The sequence below is a fragment of the Trachurus japonicus genome, chromosome 17 (assembly GCF_045865225.1).
Source record: "Trachurus japonicus isolate A0001 chromosome 17, Traja_1.0".
NCBI lineage: Eukaryota > Metazoa > Chordata > Actinopteri > Carangiformes > Carangidae > Trachurus > Trachurus japonicus.
In genome coordinates, this window is record NC_140923.1 from 15,552,528 (window position 1) to 15,575,234 (window position 22,707).

Genomic DNA, 22,707 nt, shown 5'->3' on the forward strand with positions numbered 1-22,707 from the left:
TAATATTAGTGAACTGCGTTAATTGTGTTCATTGAAGTATCTGAACATCTTGTACGTTTCCATCCGTATAAGGCATTTCCTCTTTGTTACCCGCGGTGTGACGCTCACATTTCACCATTTGCGGATCAATCGCAGCTAGGTTTTTTTTCTCTCTCCCCTAAACCAATCAAACGCGGGCGGTGGTTTTTGGCCTTTCCCGAGACAGCCAATCAGTGAGCGGCGCTGGGCGGTGGGGGCGGGACTTCATCAAGTTGAGGAAGTGGCGTTGAAGTGAGGTGGGGATGAGAAATCATCATCTAGTTAGCTCGCTGCTGCTAGCTGATGCTGCCTGGAGCTGACTGCCGAGGTTTTATTAGCTAAGTAGCCGGAATCAGTATATTATTATTGTCCTTTTTTTAACAGGCGCGGCGATGATGACCCTCTGACACCAAGAATGGACATAAGTTAACAATGACGGGGGAGAAAAAGAAGAAAAAGCGGCTGAACCGCAGCATTCTTCTTGCAAAGAAAATTATAATAAAAGATGGAGGAAGTGTGAGTTAAATATTTATTTATCTTTGTTAACTTAGCATGCCAGCTAAACCAGCTACCTGCCGCTGAAGTTAGTCGCTAGCCTTGTTTATTATTTCGTTAATAATAACAGCAGTAGTACGAAGCGGCATTTTGGTGTCTCGTCCCCAGCAGGTTAGTATTAACTGTAAGCTGTTAGCGCCGAGCTAAGTGGCTAACACAGCAGCATCGGCTAACGTTAGCGGCCCGTGTTATGTTGCGTTCGAGACAACTCGGAAAACTCGGAATCTCCCGGTTGAAAACTCCGATTGACGAATTAAAAGCGTTCTTTGGTTCGAGACGCACCACGACTAGAACAACCAATAAAACATGGGGTACCGGGATAGACTTTGCATCCAAAGTGCTTCACGTTTTGGCATTAAAAACATTACAAAGGGCACCAAACAATTGTAAAAAAAAAACAAAAAAAAAAACAGAACGTTATTTTGGCATTTGAATGCAATGTAAGCGATGTTTACCGTTGACGGTGTGGTTCTGCACGGGCGCAGATTGTTGTATGACGTCAGACAACTGATTCTCGAAGAAGTCGGGGTAGATTTCTTTTTTTTTTCCCGACTTGAGGCGGCGTTTGATTGCACTTTTCAAGTAGGAGAGCTGAAAGATCCGAGTTCTCGACGTGTCTTGAACGCAGCATTAGCCGGCCGTTTACACGTCAGCTCGGCTAACAGCTAGCTGTGTTTTTCTTCGCCGACCGCCCTCCCACAGGAAACCGTACACCGAGAATATTAGTTTATTTACACCAAAAAAAGACAGTTAACGTTGACGGCACCTCGTGTTTGCACAAATATTGGTTGGGAAAAAAATATATAGGAGTGACAGTGAACCACAAACTGATGCTAGGTTAGCATTAGCTCGCTAGCATATGTGGTTAACGGGGTTTATGTTTTTACCCTGTTGCAATCGACAGGAAACGTTTCAGACTAAATTTGTTCCATTAATTTGAGAGAGATGAAGACCACGACCTGTCCGAGAGAAACGTAACAGATGCTTGGTCGTCGAAAATGTCATTTTTAGAAAGAGTACTTTTGAGATATTGTGGTGTGGCAACTGGCAGCTAACATAACTAACACAAACAACGAGGCAGGAAAATAAACAATACTTTTAAAGGCCACATTTTTAATAATGACTAAATGGTATGTAGACATAAATACCTATAAAAGACACCAGCGATCCTATAGCTGTATATGCTGAATATATACTGCACAATAGTGGTAATGCAAATTAACACACTTTAGTTAAGTAGCCTATGTCAAGTGTATATTTATACAAAAGGAGAAAGAGAGAGACACACAAACCTTCAGATTAATCTCAATTGTACAAGATGTAGTATAGTAAGTGATGTGTATATAAAACGGTGAAACATTAACATTTAAACATTATTTTAGGTTGAGTACAAGCAAATACAAGGTTAAAGATCAACATCCTTGGCAGGTATAAACAGACTGTCACTGCTCAGGCTCTTGTCAGCTGTTTGCTGTAGTGTAGTGTAGTGTAGACTGGAACTGCTCTATGTGCTGTCTCTTACGATTATTATGGTGTTGAAGTATGGTTAAACATCAGCCAGAGCCTGACCTTTCCGGTACATTTATTCACCTCGCTCTGGTTCATTGACACCTGCAACACAGCTATGATGACACCATCCTGTGATGTGAAACTTCCTGGTTAAGCTGACGAGCACGTTATCATTGTGAATGATCTGCAGTCACTTGGATCATTTGGACGTTGGAAGTGATGATTGTCTCAAATTAGGCTGTTGGCAAGGAGTGAGTATGGTAGGATTGTTATAAATACAGTGAGGCGGCAGTGCTGCTGCTGCTTATGTAATCTGTTGGACAGCCATGCCAAACATGTTGGATATCCATATGAAGGCACACAGAATGATAATCATAATGAGCAGAACAAGAAACTGTTGTTGGTTTTTTTTAACAGTAATAGTCCTGTTACTCTGATGACAGCAGCCTTACATCTTTCTACACCTGGCATTAATCCAAAGAGGTCCTTCACTCGTATTATTGTGTTTTGCTTTACTGTATTACAGCAACTAGGGCCTGACCACTCAGCCATTAAATATTTCTCTCTCAACAACATCACCCCCCTTTGCATCTAATAGGCTCAGACACTCACTAGTTAATAGCAAAATGTGATTTCTAAGTATGTAGATGGGCGTCGTTTCAAGAGAGGAAGTTGCAACATTCATACAGTTTCAGATTGTTCCTCATTGTTTTCATAAAGCGGATGGTGTGACGGTGACCTGACCACCATACACTCGACGTGGAACAAAAAGCTTCACAGTAGTTCACCCGATCTTTTTCCTCAAGCAGCCGTATCCAGTCCTGTAGACGGGCTGGATGCTTTCCTTCCCTCCACCTCAGGGACACGACAGACCGCATGTCCGAGTTAAGGACCGGCTAGTGCCCCGGTGAAGTTAGCCCCGGCCTACTTTACAGTCTCTATGATTCACACCTCGCTGTGTTTCCTGCCAGAGATCCCGCTCAGCAGCATCCGTGCGCTCTCCATCACTCTTTTCTCTCTCCACCTTACACACTTGTATAGATTTTACAATGCCGCAGTGAAGTGACTTCCTCTCTTGGGAGAAGGTTGTTAGGAGAGATAAAAAATGGTCTATTTGTGTTTTACTCATTACAGATATAGGTCTGTATTTAGAGTGACCTAGTAAAGTATAGCACAGAATACGCTGCTATTTTACCGATTAGAATAAAGTGTATGATTTCAATGAAGAAAACTTAACCTGTTTTGTGAATATTGAGTAAAATACTTACTTAGGACATGGTACTACTGCATAAATGAATATCTTGGAGTATGAATCGCCTAATCTTGCTTTATATTCTTGTCATTACGCTCTCAGTGCAGTGTTTTTGTAATCAGAGTTAGGCAATATAGCAAATAGTGCAGATGTCACGTAAACAGCTTAATCACGTTGTCTCGTTCACATTAATGTCGTAATTAGACTAAGTATGACGGGATTAATGGCGCCATGGTGCTTGAGTTGCTTTCAAATTACTCTCGTCGTGTATGCGGCTTAATCGCTTTTTGTTTTCGTCTCGTTTCGATTTCTCTCCATCACAGACCTCATCTTGTAGAAAGCACACAGATAAGTGTGTTGGAGAAAGAGTTAAGCAAAAATAAGTGGATAAATGTAATGTTTATATGTGGGAGCAGGGATGCGGCTTTCTCGTTCATGTTAGAACGGATGGCAACAGGTAGCATCCAAGTGTAGACGCCGTGTATCCAGCTGCTCTAGCCCAGACATCACATCTCAAATATGCTCAGCAATTCAAATACGTAATTATACGACATCACATGAAATAACATATCATTATCATCCTCATTATAGATTTGTTATATGTGAATAATGTAAATTCCCTAATTAAGACTCCACCGTAATCATGTGTCATGCAGTGATAACTTTATTTATATACAGTAAATACTGAAATAAATGGTTGTAATCATTGGGTTTGTGTGTATTTCCGTCCTTGCAGAGTAAAACATAAGTTTCACATCTTCTTTACACACTCTTACCCAACTGCGGTTTGTCCCACACTGGGTCAGGTGATGCACACAACACTATCATTAGGGCGAATGCTAAATGGATTGCACTTAAAGCTTTATGTCTTACGTTTATGGGATGTTGTTTTGCTTCATGTCGGCTGAACATCTTTCTGTCTCTTGTCTCTTTTCTCCGTACAGCCTCAGGGAATCGGTGAGCCCAGTGTTTACCATGCTGTGGTGGTCATCTTCCTGGAGTTTTTTGCATGGGGTCTCCTCACCACCCCGATGCTCTCGGTAGGCCCCGGTTACTCTTCTCCACGTCGCTGCCGCCACGCTGTTATGTAAACTGACACAACAGTTTGTAGTATATTCATAACGCCTACACCTCTCTCCTTTCTGGAAACCTTTGCCAAAGAGTGGCATTTCCCATTGACTGAAATCACACAGGGCCCATCAGTGTCTATGAATAATTGAATCCCTAATCAAATGAGCGAGAGACCCAGGGTGACGCAATTTTGTTTGTGTGTGTGTTGGCAGATGTTTTGGGCAGGCGTTAATGGACTGAGAAATATGAAAAGGGCATCAAACAGTTGTATTGTGCGTGCACCACTTCTTTTGTTGAAAGGGCTTATCAGGGGAGGGGGGGGGGGGTCACTGGTTTGTGTTTGCAGGCCACAGCACAGATGCCAGGCAAAACCGCAACGCACGTTTACCTCCACCAGAGTGACGTGGTTGAAGCGTTTTGCTACAGGCAACTCAAACAGCATTGTTTAAAGGATTTTCATTCCAAAATGTGCAAAATGTGACCCGTTTTAAAAGTTGAAACGTTGCCACCAGGAAAAAGACGGATGATTGTTCCCTTAAAACTATTTTTTGAAGTACAATCACGATGACTCATATCAACGCTGTGTTTAATTTTGTACCAGCAGGGATTGTATACTAATAATTTCCCCCCTTTTTATAACATTTGTTTTTCATTTCTCAGTCCAACTCTGTGTTTATTGAATTCCTGTCCAGTTTCTTTTATCTGTGCAACATTTCTCCTGCAACAAAATTTACTTTACGTAGAAACTGGTATCTAAAACAAATGATAAGCAAACATCTGTGAGCCACATGACGTGAACCAGACAGGCTTATGCAATGCCTACTTTTTCAGCAGTGTCTTGTTTGAAGGGGCGGTTGTGGTTGTGTGTGTGTGTAACTGTTAAGCATTAATTACTGGGGGTTTGTTGCCCTCGAGATCCCTGGGCGGAGGCAGGATTTGCATTTTGGACTAATCAGAAGGCGCCTGAAAATGAGAGGGACTGCTTCACTGCTCCCAATGAGCACGCTGCTTCATTAGTATCCAGCAGCAACAGTCTTCAATGAGCATTCACAGTCTGTGTGTGTTGGGTAACTGACTCCCAGAGGAACAGAGGGGATTCTCAGCCATGCCATGAGCTTTCCCTCTGCACCCCTCAACAATAACCAGATCCTGTTGTTCAGCGTCGGTCAAGCTGCACATGTCCCAAATTAAACCAAGGCTTCATGTCCACACACACACACACACGCATGCAAACACGCACACTGGTGTCAGTGACACTTACACACAATATTTGCTGCACACTGACGTTATGGACTTTGAACCAAACATCCGATTGATTTTCAACCATTTGAACACCCCTTGTTCCTCCTGTCATTTCCATGAAGAGAAAGTGACAAACTAACAGAAAACTTCTCTTTTTTAAGAAGAGAAAGAGAGAATAAGAATGGCTCTGATAGATAGATAGATAGATAGATAGATAGATAGATAGATAGCAAATATTCACATTTCCTTTTCATTCATGATCCTCATAAACCATGGCCTGCCACCTGTAATGACAGATTCCAGAGATTCTTTGATTGTTAAAAACAAACAAACAAAAAATAAACAGCAAATTTACTTATTGTACATGTGCAAGTACCGTAGATGAAAAATTTACTTGCACCATCTCTGATTTTAGGGGCAAAATGCTCCCAATTAGAGGCAGTCTGAAGCCCATAGATAGATAGATACTTTATTAATCCCCTAATTATGTAATTCTAATTGGGAGAAAAAAAAATGTAGAAATTCTTTGCAGCCCTGGAAAAATGAAAGGAAACATGTTCAATAGCTAGAACTGCCAAGTGAACCCTCAGTAAATCTCCATCTTAATTATTTTGTGTAATGTAAATCTATGCAAAAACCAGTTTATAAAAAAAAAATCATTGTGCAGTTTTTAGGGATTGTGTAATCTTGGTGATGTGATGTGATTGATAACAAAAGATTTTCATTCAAAACTCAAGCAAACCTTTGTCACAGAAAGTAGATGTAGTAATATGATAATATTATGCTACAATAAATGATCCGATAAAATCCAGGTTTTGGAGCCAGGACTTATCGTAACAGTCACTGAGTCGGGTCATAAAACTTTCTCGACTCTGTGGCTCCACACGCTCATTATCACTATAATTTCACCGTTATATTAACCAACAGATTAACCACGTGTCACTGTCCACCCTAAACAAAACAAAGTGAAACAAACGGTGACTGAAAGTACTCAGTCGTCCAGTCTGATGATGATACCCATGAATGACGCTTGTTGTAACCATGACAACGCCTGGTACAGACTAAAAACCGTCCACTTCGCCGGCTTTGAGGAGCGTTCGAGCTCACTTGACCCCTCAGGTGTTAACAGAACGACACAAACTTTGCAGCCTCCCACCGCCGGCGCACACAGTCACACAGTATGTCACGGTGTTAAATGTGTTATGGACGAGTTTCTGCCCCTGAACAACGAAACCAGTCGAGGTCGCAGCAACGCACTGACAGGGCTGAAAATATGTTTTAAATATAAACTCAGATTGATGTAGGTGGTGGCGACATCCTGGCACATTATGACCAAAGATCATATGTGAAATAAACAGGACTGTTATGTTAATCTGCAGGGTGGTGCTCCCATTTAACTGTAAAAATATCTGCATTTAAACATTTATAGTTTCTATTTTTCCTATTTATTAAATCTTTGGTTTATTTTCTGAATTTAACCTGTTATTTATCTGTCATTTGTTAAAATGTTGAATTTCTGTTTTGTGCATTCCCTGCACTGTGTGTCCTGCCATTTTAAAAACATGTTACAGTTTAACAGTGTGGATGAGTGGGTTCATCTGATCTTATCTGTGTTTGCTCTCCAGGTATTACACCAAACATTCCCCCAACACACATTCCTGATGAATGGGCTTATTCATGGTGTCAAGGTAAGAGACAACAGTATAAACCCAACGGGCAAATAGCTTCAATGTTCTGTCCCTCATGATGCCAGTGTAACGGTAACATGGGAATTGATAGAAGTCACATTTACATATTATGTTATCTAATGAGGGATCAAACAAATGATTTAACTGCTTTGTTTGTGCACTGTTAAGTTAATGAGAATTTGTTTGCAAATAGTGAAAAAACACTTTGTTTTAGTTCAAATGGGCCGTTTTCTCAATTAATTTAAATATTATCAGTGTTTAGTGTCACAGTGTGAGACATTGCAGCTGTTTCAGGATTTACATCTGCTATCGATTGACAGCCTCCTTCAGCACCGCGGGTTTGTCTTTCTTCTGTTTGCCCATGGAAGATTTGCTGAGCGAGTGTGTTCATGTTGAGAGACGCCCTGCTTGACACTCAGTGTACAAGCTTTTCTGTAACTATAGCAGCCAGGTTCCCCAGCTGGACGCAGAGTAGCGCAGCCGAAGCCCCTTTCAGGGGTCAAGTGCACCTGAGCAGTGGTTATTCAGGAAGGAGAGACCGTCCACAGAAAGCTGCAGAGGACGTCCTGTAATTATTTCTTTGTGATGTCAACGCAACAAACTTCTTAGTCTGTGATGATCGAGAAATCAACAGGAAATTAAACTGGTTTGATAAATATTGTGAGTGAAAGCCAGAAACCATTGATCATGGTTATTATTTGTTTTGTTTATGCAGAAAAGACTAATTTGTCATACTAATAAAATGATTAATGACTACAAGGGGAATATAGTGAAGTCTAGTGAGGGTTTGCATTTGCACAAACTAGAGCCATTTTTTTTAAAGATACTCTGTACAAAACTGCAACTTTCAAAACTGTCCCTGTGAACTTTGGATGTTCCTATTTTCCTGTTGATGAAAAGGAAATTAGAAATTTAGTCGACTGGTCTAAAAGTAGGAAAACAGTCAAAATTGTGAGATTGCCAATGTCAACACTCAGTCAGACTTCATTTGTATGACATTTTTCGTACAAAAACAGTGCAGCACAAACAAATGGAGCTGTGTTTACAAGATGTCGTCTGTCCCACTTCCCTCCTTACTTGTGTGCGACATCCCAACATTAGCATGGAGAGCGTAGGATTTCCACAGACCAGTGAGCGTTTACCGGTTCAGTCGACGAGTCGCTCGCATCTCTAGGGTTGTTGCACTGTAGTAACTTCACTCAGGTTATCCATTTTAAAATCTCTGTAGGACGGATACTTTCCTCCCTCAAGCATCTTTCTTATTCCAATCCCTTGTCCTCCTCTCTCTCTCTCTCTCTCTCTCTCCGTCCCTCCCAGGGTCTGTTATCATTTCTGAGCGCTCCTCTGATCGGAGCGTTGTCAGACGTATGGGGACGCAAGTCTTTCCTGCTGCTAACAGTCTTCTTCACGTGTGCACCCATTCCACTGATGAAGATCAGCCCATGGTGAGTTACACTCATCACTGTGTCGAGACAGTTCCTTTTATTGTTGTTAGTGCATTATGTAGCGCTTAATACAAAAATATATAAAAACACTTGAGATCTATTATCTACAACAGATCACCAGTTGTTGAAATGGTCTATGACCCCCCAGGGGTCCTTGAGAGGGTTCAAGGGGGTCCCCAACTTTTTCTTGAAATTTTCCCACTTTTTTCTAGAAGTGTTAATTTTCTTTTTTTTTTGAGAATTCTTTTTTTTTTTTAAGAAATTTTACCACTTTTTTTTAAGATGTAAAAAAAAAAAAAAAAAAAAATTAACCTTTTTTTTTTTTTTTAGATTTTTTTAAACTTTTTTGGGGGGGGAAAGAAATTTTACCGCTTTTTTTCTAGACAATGTTTTACTTTCTTTTTTTTTCGGGATAATTTTACCACTTCTTCCTAGAAATGTTTGAATGTTTTTGGAGAAATTGTACCACTTTTTTTCCAGAGAATTTCTCTATAATGTTTCCAAAAATTCACACCATTGGCCTTAATTTGAATGTACAAAACTTTACTCAGTCTCGGAACAAATATTTGTGTATTTCTGGTGTTTGCTTCAAAATTTTGTCCAATGGGGGGTCCGGGGTCTAATTTGTGTCAATTTTGGGGTCCTTGATGTAAAATAGTTTGAGAACCACTGGTCTATGAAAGGTTAAAGAATCAAATAATGGGCTTTATGCACAGCTCCACTACTTCCTGAAATAAGCCAGCTCGTTTATTTCCTGTCTTACATAATAGGACCAACTGATTAATCCAGGTGTGTCTGACCATTGTTGTGAGGTCAGACACACCTGGATCAATCAATTGGTCCAGTAATGTAAGACAGGAAATAAACGAGCTGTCTTATTTCAGGAAGTAGTGGAGCTGTGCATAAAGCCCATTGATTTTCGTGTATTGATTCAGCCCATGGTGAGTGCAGACATAAAGTTACCCTCATCACTGTGTCGAGACAGTTTCTTTTATTGTTGGTGCATTATGTAGCGCTTAATACAAAAATATATAAACATACTGAAATAGTCTATGAAAGGTTAAAGAATCAAATCATTGATTTTTGTGTATTGATTTTTGGTTTTCTTCCAGTTTTGTCTCTCTACTTCCTGTCTAATGAAATCAGTTTACTTGCCAACAGTGTTACAAAATAAATCAAGTTATATTGGTTATTTGACAACTCTGAATTAGAAACGTAATTGTCAGCTATAGTTTAATTTTGTAGTTTTTAAGAACGTTTTAGTTTGTGCTGATAACTCTCTTCTTCTTCTCTCAGGTGGTACTTTGCAGTCATCTCCATGTCTGGCGTCTTCGCCGTCACCTTCTCTGTGATCTTCGCCTACGTGGCCGACATCACGCAGGAGCACGAGCGGAGCACGGCGTACGGTTTGGTAAGCAGATGGTTAACGACAACAGATCATCACAGACAGTTGAACATGTGCAGAGGCCTTTATCTTTCTTTATAGATAACCACAATGATTATCAGTGAACATTTTTTTTTAATCTACAAGCAGAAGATCGATCACTCACCTCGGTTCACCCTCTTCTTCCAGGTATCGGCGACGTTCGCAGCCAGCCTGGTCACCAGCCCGGCCATCGGCGCCTACCTGTCCGTTGCCTACGGCGACACCTTGGTGGTGATCCTGGCCACGGCCATCGCCCTGCTCGACATCTGCTTCATCCTCGTGGCCGTGCCCGAGTCGCTGCCGGAGAAGATGAGGCCGGCGTCGTGGGGAGCGCCGATCTCCTGGGAACAGGCGGACCCCTTCGCTGTGAGTAAACACCGTGATCTGTATCGCCCTTTTTTTTTATCGGCTATGACCCAAACAGCATTTTAAAGGGATAGTATCATTTTTTTAAAGTGGGGTTGTATGATCTACAAATAGCCCCTAAGTACTTTAATTGCAGTAGAAGACTCTCTGCACTCCTCACGTTAGCAACGCCAGCCCATAATAGCCCTGCCCAGAGATTTACAACATACAGTGTTGTGAATGGACCCAAAGAAACGGCCTATTTTCGCAGCCTAAAAGAGGTTTTACCTGAAAAAAAAAATACACAGTTCCATTGTTCGCTATAATATAATTTTTTCCAGCCCTTCAAAGTGCAGGAAAAACGCAGTTTTTATTTGGACCTAAGTTACCAACTGCTGATCGGCGGGCGCTAACCCTGGGCGGAGGGATACGTAAGTTGGTTAGGTCCAAATAAAAACTGTGTTTTCTCTGCACTTTGAAGGGCTGGAAAAAATTACATTATAGCGAACAATGGAACTGTGTATTTTTTTTCACATAAAACCTCTTTTAGGCCGCGAAAATAGGCCGTTTGTTTGGGTCTGTTCACAACACTGTATGTTGTAAATCTCTGGGCAGGGCTATGGGCTGGCGTTGCTAACGGGAGGGGTGTAGAAAGTTTGCTACTGGAATTAAAGTACTTAGGGGCTATTTGTAGATCATACAACCCCACTTTAAAAAAATGCTACTATCCCTTTAATTACAGATAACATCTTCTTTATTTTATCAGTTATCTGTGCTCTGGTTTGGATGCAAACATGTTCAAGGTTGAGCAGCTGAGACAAAGGTTTTTTGTTCACAGTGAAATGAACCTCGCCATCTTCCATTACACACAGAGCACACTTGATGGTGCTGCAAATGATGTGTAATAGCAGGTCGCTGACAGACAAATGTCTGAACACATTACTCTCATCCAGTTATTGGTTCCTGCATAGCAACTCAGTGAAACATAACAATATTCCCCGACTTGTAACGGATTGATTTTTAAATTAGAGAGTAATGATGTTGGTTCGGCACTGACGTACGTGCATGTTGATCTGCTCTCCTTGTTCTCCTTGAGGAGGAAAATTAGATTTACATGAAGAGGTTCAGACAAACACTTAAAGGGATAGTTCAACATTTTGGCAAATTGGCCCATAATCCCTATAGTCATAGCAGTAGGTTTGTTACCTTTAATTTAATTAATTAATTGAGACAGAGTTGTTTTCGAGGTAAATACATGCAAAACTGCTGACATGCGCATTTGTGCATTTGCCTCGAAAACAACTCTGTCTTGTAACGTTCTGTTATTACCTCATAGTGCGGTGAATGTGCAGGTCACAACTTGTCCACCAGAGCGTTTTGGAGTTGTTGGATTTTGTATTTGATGAGGGAAACAAAGAAATCCCATTAGCCTCCGTAGCGTAGCTCTGAGCAGCTCACGACTCTGCTCCGCCGGTCTCAAAACAGCTTGCACTGACAATTAAAGGTAACAAACCTACTGCTATGACCATAGGGATTATGGCAATGGGTCAGTTTGCCAAAATGTTGAACTATCCCTTTAAAGAGTTCAGTTTTCAACAGGCTGAGTTAAATTCAAGTCTGTAATCCAGAGTCTTTGATATCCAAAGATGGATATGTTGACATAAGAAGAGTATATGCAGATGAACGCTTTCACTTGTGTACTTAACCTCATCATCAGTTTAAAAGTTTAAATATTCACGATTACACCAAGTCATAGCACTGATGAACTGCTGCTCATGTTTTAACTTCCTGCTGTTCTCTCGCCCAGTCTCTGCGTAAAGTGGGCCAGGACTCCACGGTGCTCCTCATCTGCATCACAGTGTTTCTCTCCTACCTCCCCGAGGCCGGCCAGTACTCCAGCTTCTTCCTCTATCTCAGACAGGTAACAAAATATTACTGGAGTGCACACAAACGCACGTCATCACACTAACACGTGTCTGCTATTATTAAGGGTGTTAGTGGGACGTAATGTGGATAATACCAGCCGTGACTGTGTGTGTGTGTGTTTGTGTTTGCTCACGCGTACTTATGAAGGGTGTGGTCCGACTGATGTGTGTAATGTAGTAACAACTACTGTGTGGTCGTGAGTCAGGACGTCAGCATGTTGACAGGGCTGTGACCCCATCGCTGCAGCTTGGAGTGGAGGATATCGACTTTTTAGATGAAGTTGTGGTTTCTTAGAAAAGGACAGAATGATTTTAGGATTAATATGTGACCACATTAACATTGTACTTCTGCCATTTGTGCTGCAAATAAAAGGAGCAGAAATAGCCACTGGAAAGCTGAGGGAATAATCTGAGTACAGCTGGAGGGGGAAATTTGCCGAGCAGACACTTTCACCTACATCGGTTTTAAGATTGGATCAGCAGGTTTTGCTGAGCAGCCTGTTCCCGGTGCTTTATTAAGTAGAGCAAATTCATTAAGTGTCTCGGCAAAATGCAACCACAGGAGAAACGACTGCATTTGAAAACACAAGTACTGTAGCCAGAAAACGGACAGACAGCTTCGTATTCTTGTTTGTATATTTATAGACTGGTAGCATCTGGAAGCAGCTGCGAGCGCTGACATTGATGGACAGGGTGTGATCGCCGCGTTTTGTTTTTTTCCCCTCTAAACTGCTTAAAGTGAGGATTACACCAGCTGCAACAGGTCCTGGAGACGCCCACTGTCGCTGGAAACACAGCTAGTTTTTATCACTTTGTCTGTATACAGCTCTGGAAAAAATAAAGAGACCACTACTCCAAAATGTTCTCAATAAATCAGCAGCATGTATGGCAGCCATCGATTCCAGTGTCTATTGAACTCCAACACAAGCACACCTCACTCTACTTAGCTGATCACCTGAACCAAATCATATTTAATTATGAGGAAGATTATAAATAAATAAAAACACTGCTGGGATTATTCCACCAATGTTGATTTCTAAACTCTTCCTAAGTTTAAAAAGTAGTGTTGTGGTGTTTTAAAATGAATATGAACTTGTTTTCTTTGCATTATACAAGGTCTGAAAACACCAGAATTTGTTGAAATTTGTTATTTTGACCTGTTGCCATTTTCTGCAAATAAATGCTCTAAATGACAATATTTTTATTTCCCATTTGGGAGAACTTTTGTCAGTAGGTTATAGAATGAAACAAAAGTGTTCATTTTACTCCAGAGGAACTGATCATTTTGAAGTGGTCTCTTAATTTTTTCCAGAGCTGTATCTGTGGCAGCTTGGTGATGTTATTACTGTTATTATTATTTGTATAGTATTAAAAGCCTCCTCTTGAACTGTTTAGCTGTTTCCTTTGTTCGTATTCATAACCATGTAAATCTATTATTAAAACTATGTACTCCTTTTCCCTGGGAATAGCTTTAATGTTGGATTTTGGTCAAAAAAAAAAAACATTCTCAAAACGAAGGCTGAGCTCAAAGCCTGTAGTGGTCAGACCTCTGAGTACGGGGCTGTTATGGGTCATGGTGTCGACATGTTGACAGGTTGTGGTGCCTCCAGTGAGATGGTCTCCAGTCGGCTTTGTGTAAACAATGTCTGACAAACCGGTCTCGCACACTTACACACAGATCTTATTTTATTCTGCCATCGTGAAGGAGACAAAGCGCCTCTGGAGCGCCGGGCTAACGTTACTCTCCACACCTTCTTGTCCTCAGGGTTCTTAAAAAGTCTTAAAAGGCATTGAATTCATTCATCTAAAAATAAGGCCTTAATTGGCATTAAAATGTCTTAAATCAATTTTTCAAAAGTCTTAAAAATGTTAACACATGATAAGTGGTATTGTATGGTTGTAATTGGTCTCAAATCTCAAAATAATTGGTAGCATTCCGACATAGAGAAGTTAGTGGCGGCCGTCAACGCTAAATTTCTCACCGGGTTTTTTTTTTCCAGACTTTTTATGCATTTATTTTGAAAGGACAGCTGGAAAGAGACACAATCCAATGTTCATGTAGCAGTCACTTTACCTTGGATCACATAGGAAAGTGGGTAAAATTGTCCCTAACCCTATGTAATTGATGTGGTTTTTTTTTTTCTTTTTTCTGCATTTGTGTTTATTATGAAGTCGGTCTTAAATTTCATTTCAAGTGGCTTTAAAAAAGTCTTAAAAAGTCTTAAATTTAACTTGGCTTAAGCTGTAGGAACCCTGTGTCCTTTATCAGATCCTTCTCCCCATTCATTGTCATAATTATACACACACCTCTCGCCTGCTGCCCTATTATTGCCGCCTGTAAATAACGGGCAGCGTATTTGACCTAAATACACCAGAGGGGTAAAAAGAGAGAGGCACTTTTTGTCGTTACAAGAATAGTAAACAACAGCGTGTGTTTTACAAAAGGCCACAAACAGAGACCTCCTTCTCCTCTATTGTGTTACTCTGCTTTCTTAAGAGAATTAAAATGGTAAAAGCCTCTGGTGTCGGGCTGCAGTCGTGTCCTAACCTGTGTTATCTCAACCGTCTCGCCCCCAGGTCATACGCTTCTCATCAGAGACGGTTGCTGCCTTCATCGCTGTAGTGGGGATCCTGTCGATACTAGCTCAGGTACTTTGTGATACTGAGCCACCTTCTGTTCATTCATATCTGGCTTCTTTATCTTTTAACTTTTGTTCTTCTTCTTTATCTTGTTTTATTGAGCGTTTTTTCCTCTTTTTGAAGAACCTGCCATTTGTTTATCTAACAACTGACTCATCGGTTTATTTTTAAAATGACAGTGAAAAAAAAAAAAAAAATGCTTGTCACAATTTCCACAAGTCAAATTTCTCTTAAATAACTGGTGTAACCTGTGTGCTGTGTGTCCTCAGACGGTGGTGTTAGGGATCCTGATGCGTTCAATAGGGAATAAGAACACAATCCTGCTCGGCCTCGGCTTCCAGATCCTCCAGCTGGCGTGGTACGGCTTCGGCTCTCAGCCCTGGTCAGTAACACACACACACACACACACACACACACACACACACACACACACACCTGTATCTGCAGCTTTCCTTTTACATTTGAAAGACAGGGTTCTTACGGATCCTTAAAAAGTCTTAAAGGGCATTGAATTCATTAATCTAAAAACAAGGCCTTAATTGGCATTAAAATGTCTTAAATCAATTTTTCAAAAGTCTTAAAAATGTTAACACATGGGAAGTGGTATTGTATGGTTGTAATTAGTCTCAAATCTCAAAATAATTGGTAACATTTCGACATAGAGAAGTTAGTGGCGGCCGTCAACGCTAAATTTCTCACCACCACCAGCTCCCGAGTCAGTGTTTTGTTTTTTTTCCCGGACTTTTTATGCATTTATTTTGAAAGGACAGCTGGAAAGAGACACAATCCAATATTCATGTAGCAGTCACTTTACCTTGGATCACATAGGAAAGTGGGTAAAATTGTCCCTAACCCTATGTAATTGATGTGGTCAAAGTCTTAAATTTAACTTGGCTTAAGCTGTAGGAACCCTGGAAAGAGCGGCTGATTCATTTACTTACCTGTCGGTGGAGCTCAGACTCAGTAGGTCGGACCGATTTCACATAATGAGCCAATAGACGGAAAAATGTCGTTACTCAGCAAATTTAATTTCCAAGAAGAGACAGGAAGTTCCTCTCGCGAGTCAGAGCGTTTCCTGCAGCTTGGTGTGAAACCGCAGTCCTCGTCTTGATATCTCAAAATCTGTTAGTGGTCTTTCACACATCAGTACACATTCGAATCATGCGTTACTCAAAAGAGCCTGTTCCTATTTCTCTTCGTTATCATTTTTAATCCAAAAGAATCACAAAAAAACCTCAACATGGCTGATGACTGATAATGTTTAAATGCTTTTACCAGGCACATCTAAGGTTATCTTTTGCTTCTAGTACAAGCAGTTTTTTAATTTGTTTATTTTCTTATTAAAATCATTTTTAGCAGAAACTAATGAGATCAAATCTAAAGGTGGAGACATGATTTGAATCAATGCAATCTCAATCTACACAGCACTTAATCCTCTGTGATTCTCAGTTTTTTAAAATTTTGTTTTGCAAATTAATTTGATTTAAATATATTACGTCACTGTATAGCAATGCCCAACAGCTTCCTTGTTGTTTGTCGTTTGTTGTTGTTGTTGTTGTAATCCCCTGACTAACCACTAGAGGGGAGCACAGCCACAGACAGTCAGGGAGCGGTCGCAGAGAGGTCGAGACACTGTCAGCTGAAAACAAAGACGTCAGCATAGTGTTGTAACTTGGAAGATTTTGTCAGATTCATAAAGGCTCACATGGTTTAATGTGTGTAGATTTTACTCTGTATGTATGTGCTCATTTGCCTTAAAAACCTAAAATACAAATTATAAAGCTGCTTTTACCAAACACCCACCAGCTACTGATACCGGTCACATTGTCAGTTTAATTTCAATGAGATCGTAACAGCTTCATCAGTCTCAGTAGTTTTTGTTTTAGTCTGGAGGGCAAAGACAGAGCAGCAATAATATCTATTGATCCTGAAAGAAAACCTCACAACAACCACAAAACATCACCTCCTTGCTCCTCTCTGCTTTGCTCAATCCCCCTGAAATTGGGTTAAACAAAGGTCAAGTTGGCAAAGTCAAGAAGTGACTCTTGATTTAAAATTACCCTCAACATTTTGACATTTGCTTAATATTTATTCAGATACTTTATTTTTTAAACTTAAGACTTTGACCGTAATTAGATAAACGACCTTTAACTCATGCATGAATCTATTTTTTTGAAAGGTTAAATAGCATTTTGTCTGTTGTTGGTTGTTGGTTGTAGGATGATGTGGGCGGCCGGAGCGGTTGCAGCCATGTCCAGCATCACGTTCCCTGCCATCAGCGCAATTGTGTCCCGTAACGCAGACCCAGACCAACAAGGTGAGTCTCCCAACTGTCTGTTGGTTTATGTCGGTCAGACTGGGATTATTATACTTACTAGATTGGGCTGAATGACTTAATGATCTGTTATTCTGGACCGTTTTATTATGATATATGATCGACTTTCCAGATTGATCGACTCAATTAGGCCTACATCATTAAAAGTTGCTGTATTTAGATAGATTTAGTTTGATTTCTATAGTTTAGTACTGTACTTTCCGGACTATAGAGCGCACCTGAGTATAAGCCGCACCAGCTAAATTTTAAAAGAAAATACATATATAGGCTGCACTTGAATATAAGCCGCAGGTTTTCATGTTGTAACATGAGATATTTACAGAAGGGAATTGTGCAAGTCCGCTCTTTTCCGCCATTTTGGTTACGCTCCTCTCACCTATGTGCATTTGTTGACAACGAAGCCGGCGAAAAATCAATTAATGGAGCGACCGGATAACATTACTTAACATATACAATGTTACGGCATGTGTTTGTGTGGTCTTAACCGTCATAAACAAAAGATTACGGGTTACGGAGCGCATTTGTGTGCGGTGTGCAGAGATGAGAAAGTAAAAAAAAGTAGCGGCTTATAGTCCGGAAAGTACGGTAGTAGGAGTGTGTATCTATTTACATCTTTTGCAGCTTCTGTATTTATCTTTAAATCAGAAAATGGACGTCTTATAGATGATTTACACATTCAGATAATGTTTATGTCTGTTTATTTTGACACATGACAGTGATTCTCATTCAGACTGAATGGTATTTTATGTGTCACCTATCAGAAACTCTCCTGACGGTGTCTGTGTTTGTGTCTGTGTGGTTGTAGGTGTGGTCCAGGGGATGATCACAGGGATTCGGGGCCTCTGTAACGGACTGGGTCCCGCTCTTTACGGTTTTGTCTTCTACTTGTTCCACGTGGAGCTGAGCGACACCGATGGCTCTGGGAAAGGTGCCAAACCCAACATGGCCAACCCCACTGATGAGGTGAGCAGCACGTAGGGAAAAACTGTCACTGCAGTTATGTGGGACAAAACCTCGGTGTCATCTTCGATTCTGGATTTAAATTCTACAACAGATCGATTCGGTAGTCGGCACAAGCTTCTTCCATCTAAGATCCACTGCAAAACTCAAATCATTCCTGTCAGCCAAAGATTTAGAAACCTTGGTTCACGCTTTCATTTCCTCCCGACTAGACTATTGTAATTCTCCCAATCAGCCCCGTCCTGTTTACAGTTAATCCAAAATGCAGCAGCAAGACTCATTACTGGTACCAGAAAGATCAACCATATCTCTCCTGTATTGATCACACTTCACTGGTTACCTGTTAAATATAGGATTAATTTTAAGATACTTTCATTTGTTTTTAAAGCACTGCGTGGATTAGGCAAGGCAAGGCCGTTTTATTTGCATAGCCTGTTTTTACAAACAGTTTGTCTCAAAGGGTTTTACATGGCATCTTAACAACATCCTCTGCCCGTAAACCCTCGCATCGACTGAGGAAAAACTCCATAGAAAACCCTTTTAACAGGGAAAAATCAGAGAAACCTCAGGGTGAGATTAGTACCAGATTATATCTCGCAACTCCTCGCCACCTACTCCACCTCTCGTCTGCTCAGATCCACCGACAGGTCACTGGCTGCTGTTCATCCCACCTACAAAACTAAAAACAAGAGGTGACGGGGCCTTTTCAGTTTCTGGTCCCAAACTATGGAAAAGTCTCCCACAAACAATCAGATCTTCACCTTCCATAGACATCTTTAAACTTGAGCTAAAAACGTATCTCTTCTCTTTGGCTTTTAATTCAGTCTCATGAGAACTTCCCATCCCATTATTCCCACTCACTTGTTGTTTTTTGTTGAGACCCTGAGGAGTTTGCTTTTTTATTATAAAAGAGTCTCATATTAATGTGGATGAATCTACGTTACCCACTTGTTAATGGATCCATTTTCAATAAATATATCGTTTTGTCTTTATAGTTAATTTGATATTATTATTTAGTGGTCGGCTCGTCCAGCATTTCCTAGTTTCGTTTTCCCGGATCGCTAGTTGGCACCGTTTATGGTCGGAACTACGACGGTATCTGAACGTCTTCGAACCTCCGACTTTCATTCTTGATTAATAAAAACATTCTTGGCAAATGTTTTCGCATTCATCCGTCTTGAGCCGGTCCAAGAATTTCACCGTGCCCACGGAGGCTCATGGGAAATGTAGTGTGAAAACACTTCGCTTTCCGAAACTCCTTGTTGTCCCTTTAATGTCTCTTTGTGTCTGTCCTGTCTTTGTTTGAATTAATCTTGTATGTAAACAGGGAATCCGCGGGGTCTTGAAAAGTATTCAAAGGTGATAAATCAATTTTGGGAAAATTAAGACCCTTAAAAAGTATTAAAAAGTCTTTTCACAACTTTATAAAGTCTTCAATTTTAAAGGTATTTTTTCTGAATTAGCTGTCCAAGAGTTTGAGTCCTAAAACATTGTGTAAGTGTGTGAATTTATTAGTTTTGTTAAAAAACAAAGATGAACCGGTTAATGAAAAAGAAAAGAAGACTTTTTTTTTTGTTTTTTTTTGAGAGTGGAGCAATGTTTTTTTTTGATAAACTTTGCCTTTGATTTATTATTCCAGCCTATTTTGAATTCTGTTGTATCATAGTCGTCTATAGTCTTTATCACAAAAACTAAAACTGTTACGTCAAAAGTGTCACTGATGTAAATGGTTACAGTTTGAAGCGGTGGTGAGGTATTAAAAAATAATGAGATTTTCTTGAAAAAGTCTTAAAAAGGTATTCAAATGAACTTCAAGATTCCTGTATATACCCTGGTAAAGCACTTTGGCCAACACCTGTTGTTTTTAAATGTGCTCTAGAAATGAAATTGAACACGTTGCACGTATGGTGAATATTTCTTCTCCTCCTCCTCCTCCTCCTCAGAGCGCCATCATCCCAGGTCCTCCCTTCCTGTTCGGAGCGTGCTCGGTGCTGCTGTCCCTGCTGGTCGCCCTGTTTATCCCCGAGCACACGGGGCCCGGCATGAGGCCCGGCGCCTACAAGAAGCACAGCAACGGGGCGCAGAGTCACTCCCACAGCCCGCAGGGCAGCGGGGCGGAGGGCAAGGAGCCTCTGCTGGAGGACAGCAGCGTATAACCTCAGCTAACGGGGGGGGCAGACACCCTCACTCCACCCCAAAAAGAAAAAAAACCCCTGCACATGGACAGATAACACACATTTTTACCACACGGACACACTCTGGCACCTCAGGCACACATCAGACTGGCGTGCCGTGACGACGAGGGTCTTGGTGTCTGTGTGTTCGTGTCCACAGCACAAAAGTGGGCAGTCGTTCCTTAGCAGCCCCCTTTTTGTTGTTGTTGTGTTTTGTTTTTTTTAAAGCAGGCTATTGTGAGGACTCTCTAAAGACCCTGTATGAAGAAGAGAGTGTGAGTATTTTTTTCGGGCTGCAGTGGAAAAAGGTGTGTGTGACTTGGCTGCGCTGGACTCTCATCCTTGGTTTCGATAAAGCAGTGACGGAGTGGAGCACACAGCAGTTCTTCTTCTTCTTCTTCTCCCCTCCCTCCTCCTCTTCCTCCTCCTCCTCCTCCTCTTCCTCCTGGTGCATCACACAACCGCAGTGATTTTGTTTAGCGTGTGAGTCGGGTTATATCTCAAATGTTACTAAATCCCTGTGTGATTCTTCATATTCCTCCGTAGCCAGTGAAGTGGCGGCGACTTTTTGTGGGTTGAGCCGCTCGCTCGTCTCAACGGTCTTTTCACTCATTAACTTCTGCTCTGATGCGACCGCAGCTCCGTTAAAGCGTCCAAGAAGAAGGGAACACAGTTTTTCCTCTGTGTGTGTGTGTGCGTGCGCAGCAACTTGTAAAACCTGTGAGAGAGAGAGAGAGGGAGGGAGAGAGGGAGAGGAGTCTCTGCAGACCAGTGTCTCGAGTCAGGGTGGGTCAACCAGTTCACATGTGAAAAGCTTCGTAAGACCACACTTTGTTCAAAACGTCACAGAGACAAGTGTGCAACTGAGACCACTTTGTTAGCTGAAACTGTTTTTCAATGTTTACTTGCCATTCTCTAGATCAGTAGTACAGTTTGGGTTGTATATTTTTCTCAGTTCAAACTGAAGGCTAGTTGTGCTTCAAGTTTTTATTCAAGAAACAAATGTTGCCTTGAAGTGACTTAAGATAAATATATATATATATGTTTATATATACATGTATATATATATATATAGACATTACGTAACCTGTATGAAGACCGAGGTCTGAGAAGGCTCTGTAATCTTACGCTATCGCTCCCATCGGAGCCGTTACACACTTTCTATTCCTTTGTTTTCTCGTCGTTCCTGTCACTTAGTTTCCTGACATTTATCATCAACAGGGTGAAGGCTCACAGAAAAAACATACATGGTGTTCTTTCTTTTTCTTTTCTTTTTTTTAAAGCCTCTGGACCAGTAGAGAAACTAGAGCGTCGCTATCAGCGCGTCAGTGTCGGCACTGACTGTTAATGAGGAGACTAAATTAATATCATTAGCTTAAACAAAGATATCAGTGATGCTGCTGCAGTGGAAAATTCAAAGGTTAAGTTTCAACGGCAGCAGCAGCGGTTTAAAAAAAAAACGTTTCATGCAAGCAACCCCTGACGTTTAAGATGCCGAGTACAAGGCACAGCATGTAACTTCAGACAGATGGTAGAAATCTCAGATGTGAAGCACCTCGTGGAGCTGGCTCGTATCTCACTAACTCACATTGACCAGGCGGCTGCAGGCGTCCACGTGGGGGCGCTGTTTGTCAGAGCAGTTTAACAACCAGAACAACAACCTGCAACAACCTGCACCACATGTAGACGGAGAGAAGCATCAGCTGTTGTTGCACTCATCAGATGTGACAGCTGCTGATTTTTTTTAATTTAGTATAACATATTTTAGTTCACAAACGTGGAATTAACAGTGCTTCCCTCTTAATCGACCAAAATATGGTAATAAATTAAGTAATAATAAAAAAAAAACATTAAAAAAGTAAAAGAACCTTTCTCACAACAGATTAAAAATAACATATTTTTTGTCCACATTTAATAAGTTGGATTTAACAAGGTTGGTCAGAAAATATGATGCTGTGAACAAAATAAAACAAAAATCATAACAAAACTTAAAAGAAAAAACTTTGGGTGTCGGACAGTTGTCAACGTTGCATCATGTTTTTCTAGTCAGTAGTTGTTGGTCGTCTGTACCTGCAGGTGTGAACTTGACCTGCTGCAGCTTCCCCTCGCTGCCAGCAGGTGG

The 22,707-nt window shown here is 40.9% G+C and overlaps 1 protein-coding gene across 1 annotated transcript; it reads left to right on the plus strand.

The window, feature by feature from the left end:
* Positions 1-273: 273 nt before the first annotated feature.
* Positions 274-21,625, plus strand: slc71a1-2 (solute carrier family 71 member 1-2). Its single transcript, XM_085803897.1, has 12 exons — positions 274-534; positions 4,279-4,374; positions 7,273-7,335; positions 8,653-8,780; positions 10,077-10,191; positions 10,354-10,572; positions 12,359-12,472; positions 15,054-15,125; positions 15,386-15,498; positions 17,336-17,433; positions 18,257-18,414; positions 20,355-21,625. The coding sequence occupies exons 1-12, from the start codon at positions 451-453 to the stop codon at positions 20,565-20,567; spliced, it is 1,473 nt and encodes a 490-aa protein (XP_085660023.1). The 5' UTR covers positions 274-450; the 3' UTR covers positions 20,568-21,625.
* Positions 21,626-22,707: the final 1,082 nt, after the last annotated feature.

Excerpts from the sequence above, each read along its gene's own strand:
- slc71a1-2 (XM_085803897.1), top strand. The coding sequence starts at position 451 with ATGACGGGGGAGAAAAAGAAGAAAAAGCGGCTGAACCGCAGCATTCTT. Across the intron at positions 8,781-10,076 it reads CTGATGAAGATCAGCCCATG|GTGGTACTTTGCAGTCATCT; the intron begins GTGAGTTACACT and ends TTCTTCTCTCAG. Across the intron at positions 10,573-12,358 it reads AACAGGCGGACCCCTTCGCT|TCTCTGCGTAAAGTGGGCCA; the intron begins GTGAGTAAACAC and ends TCTCTCGCCCAG.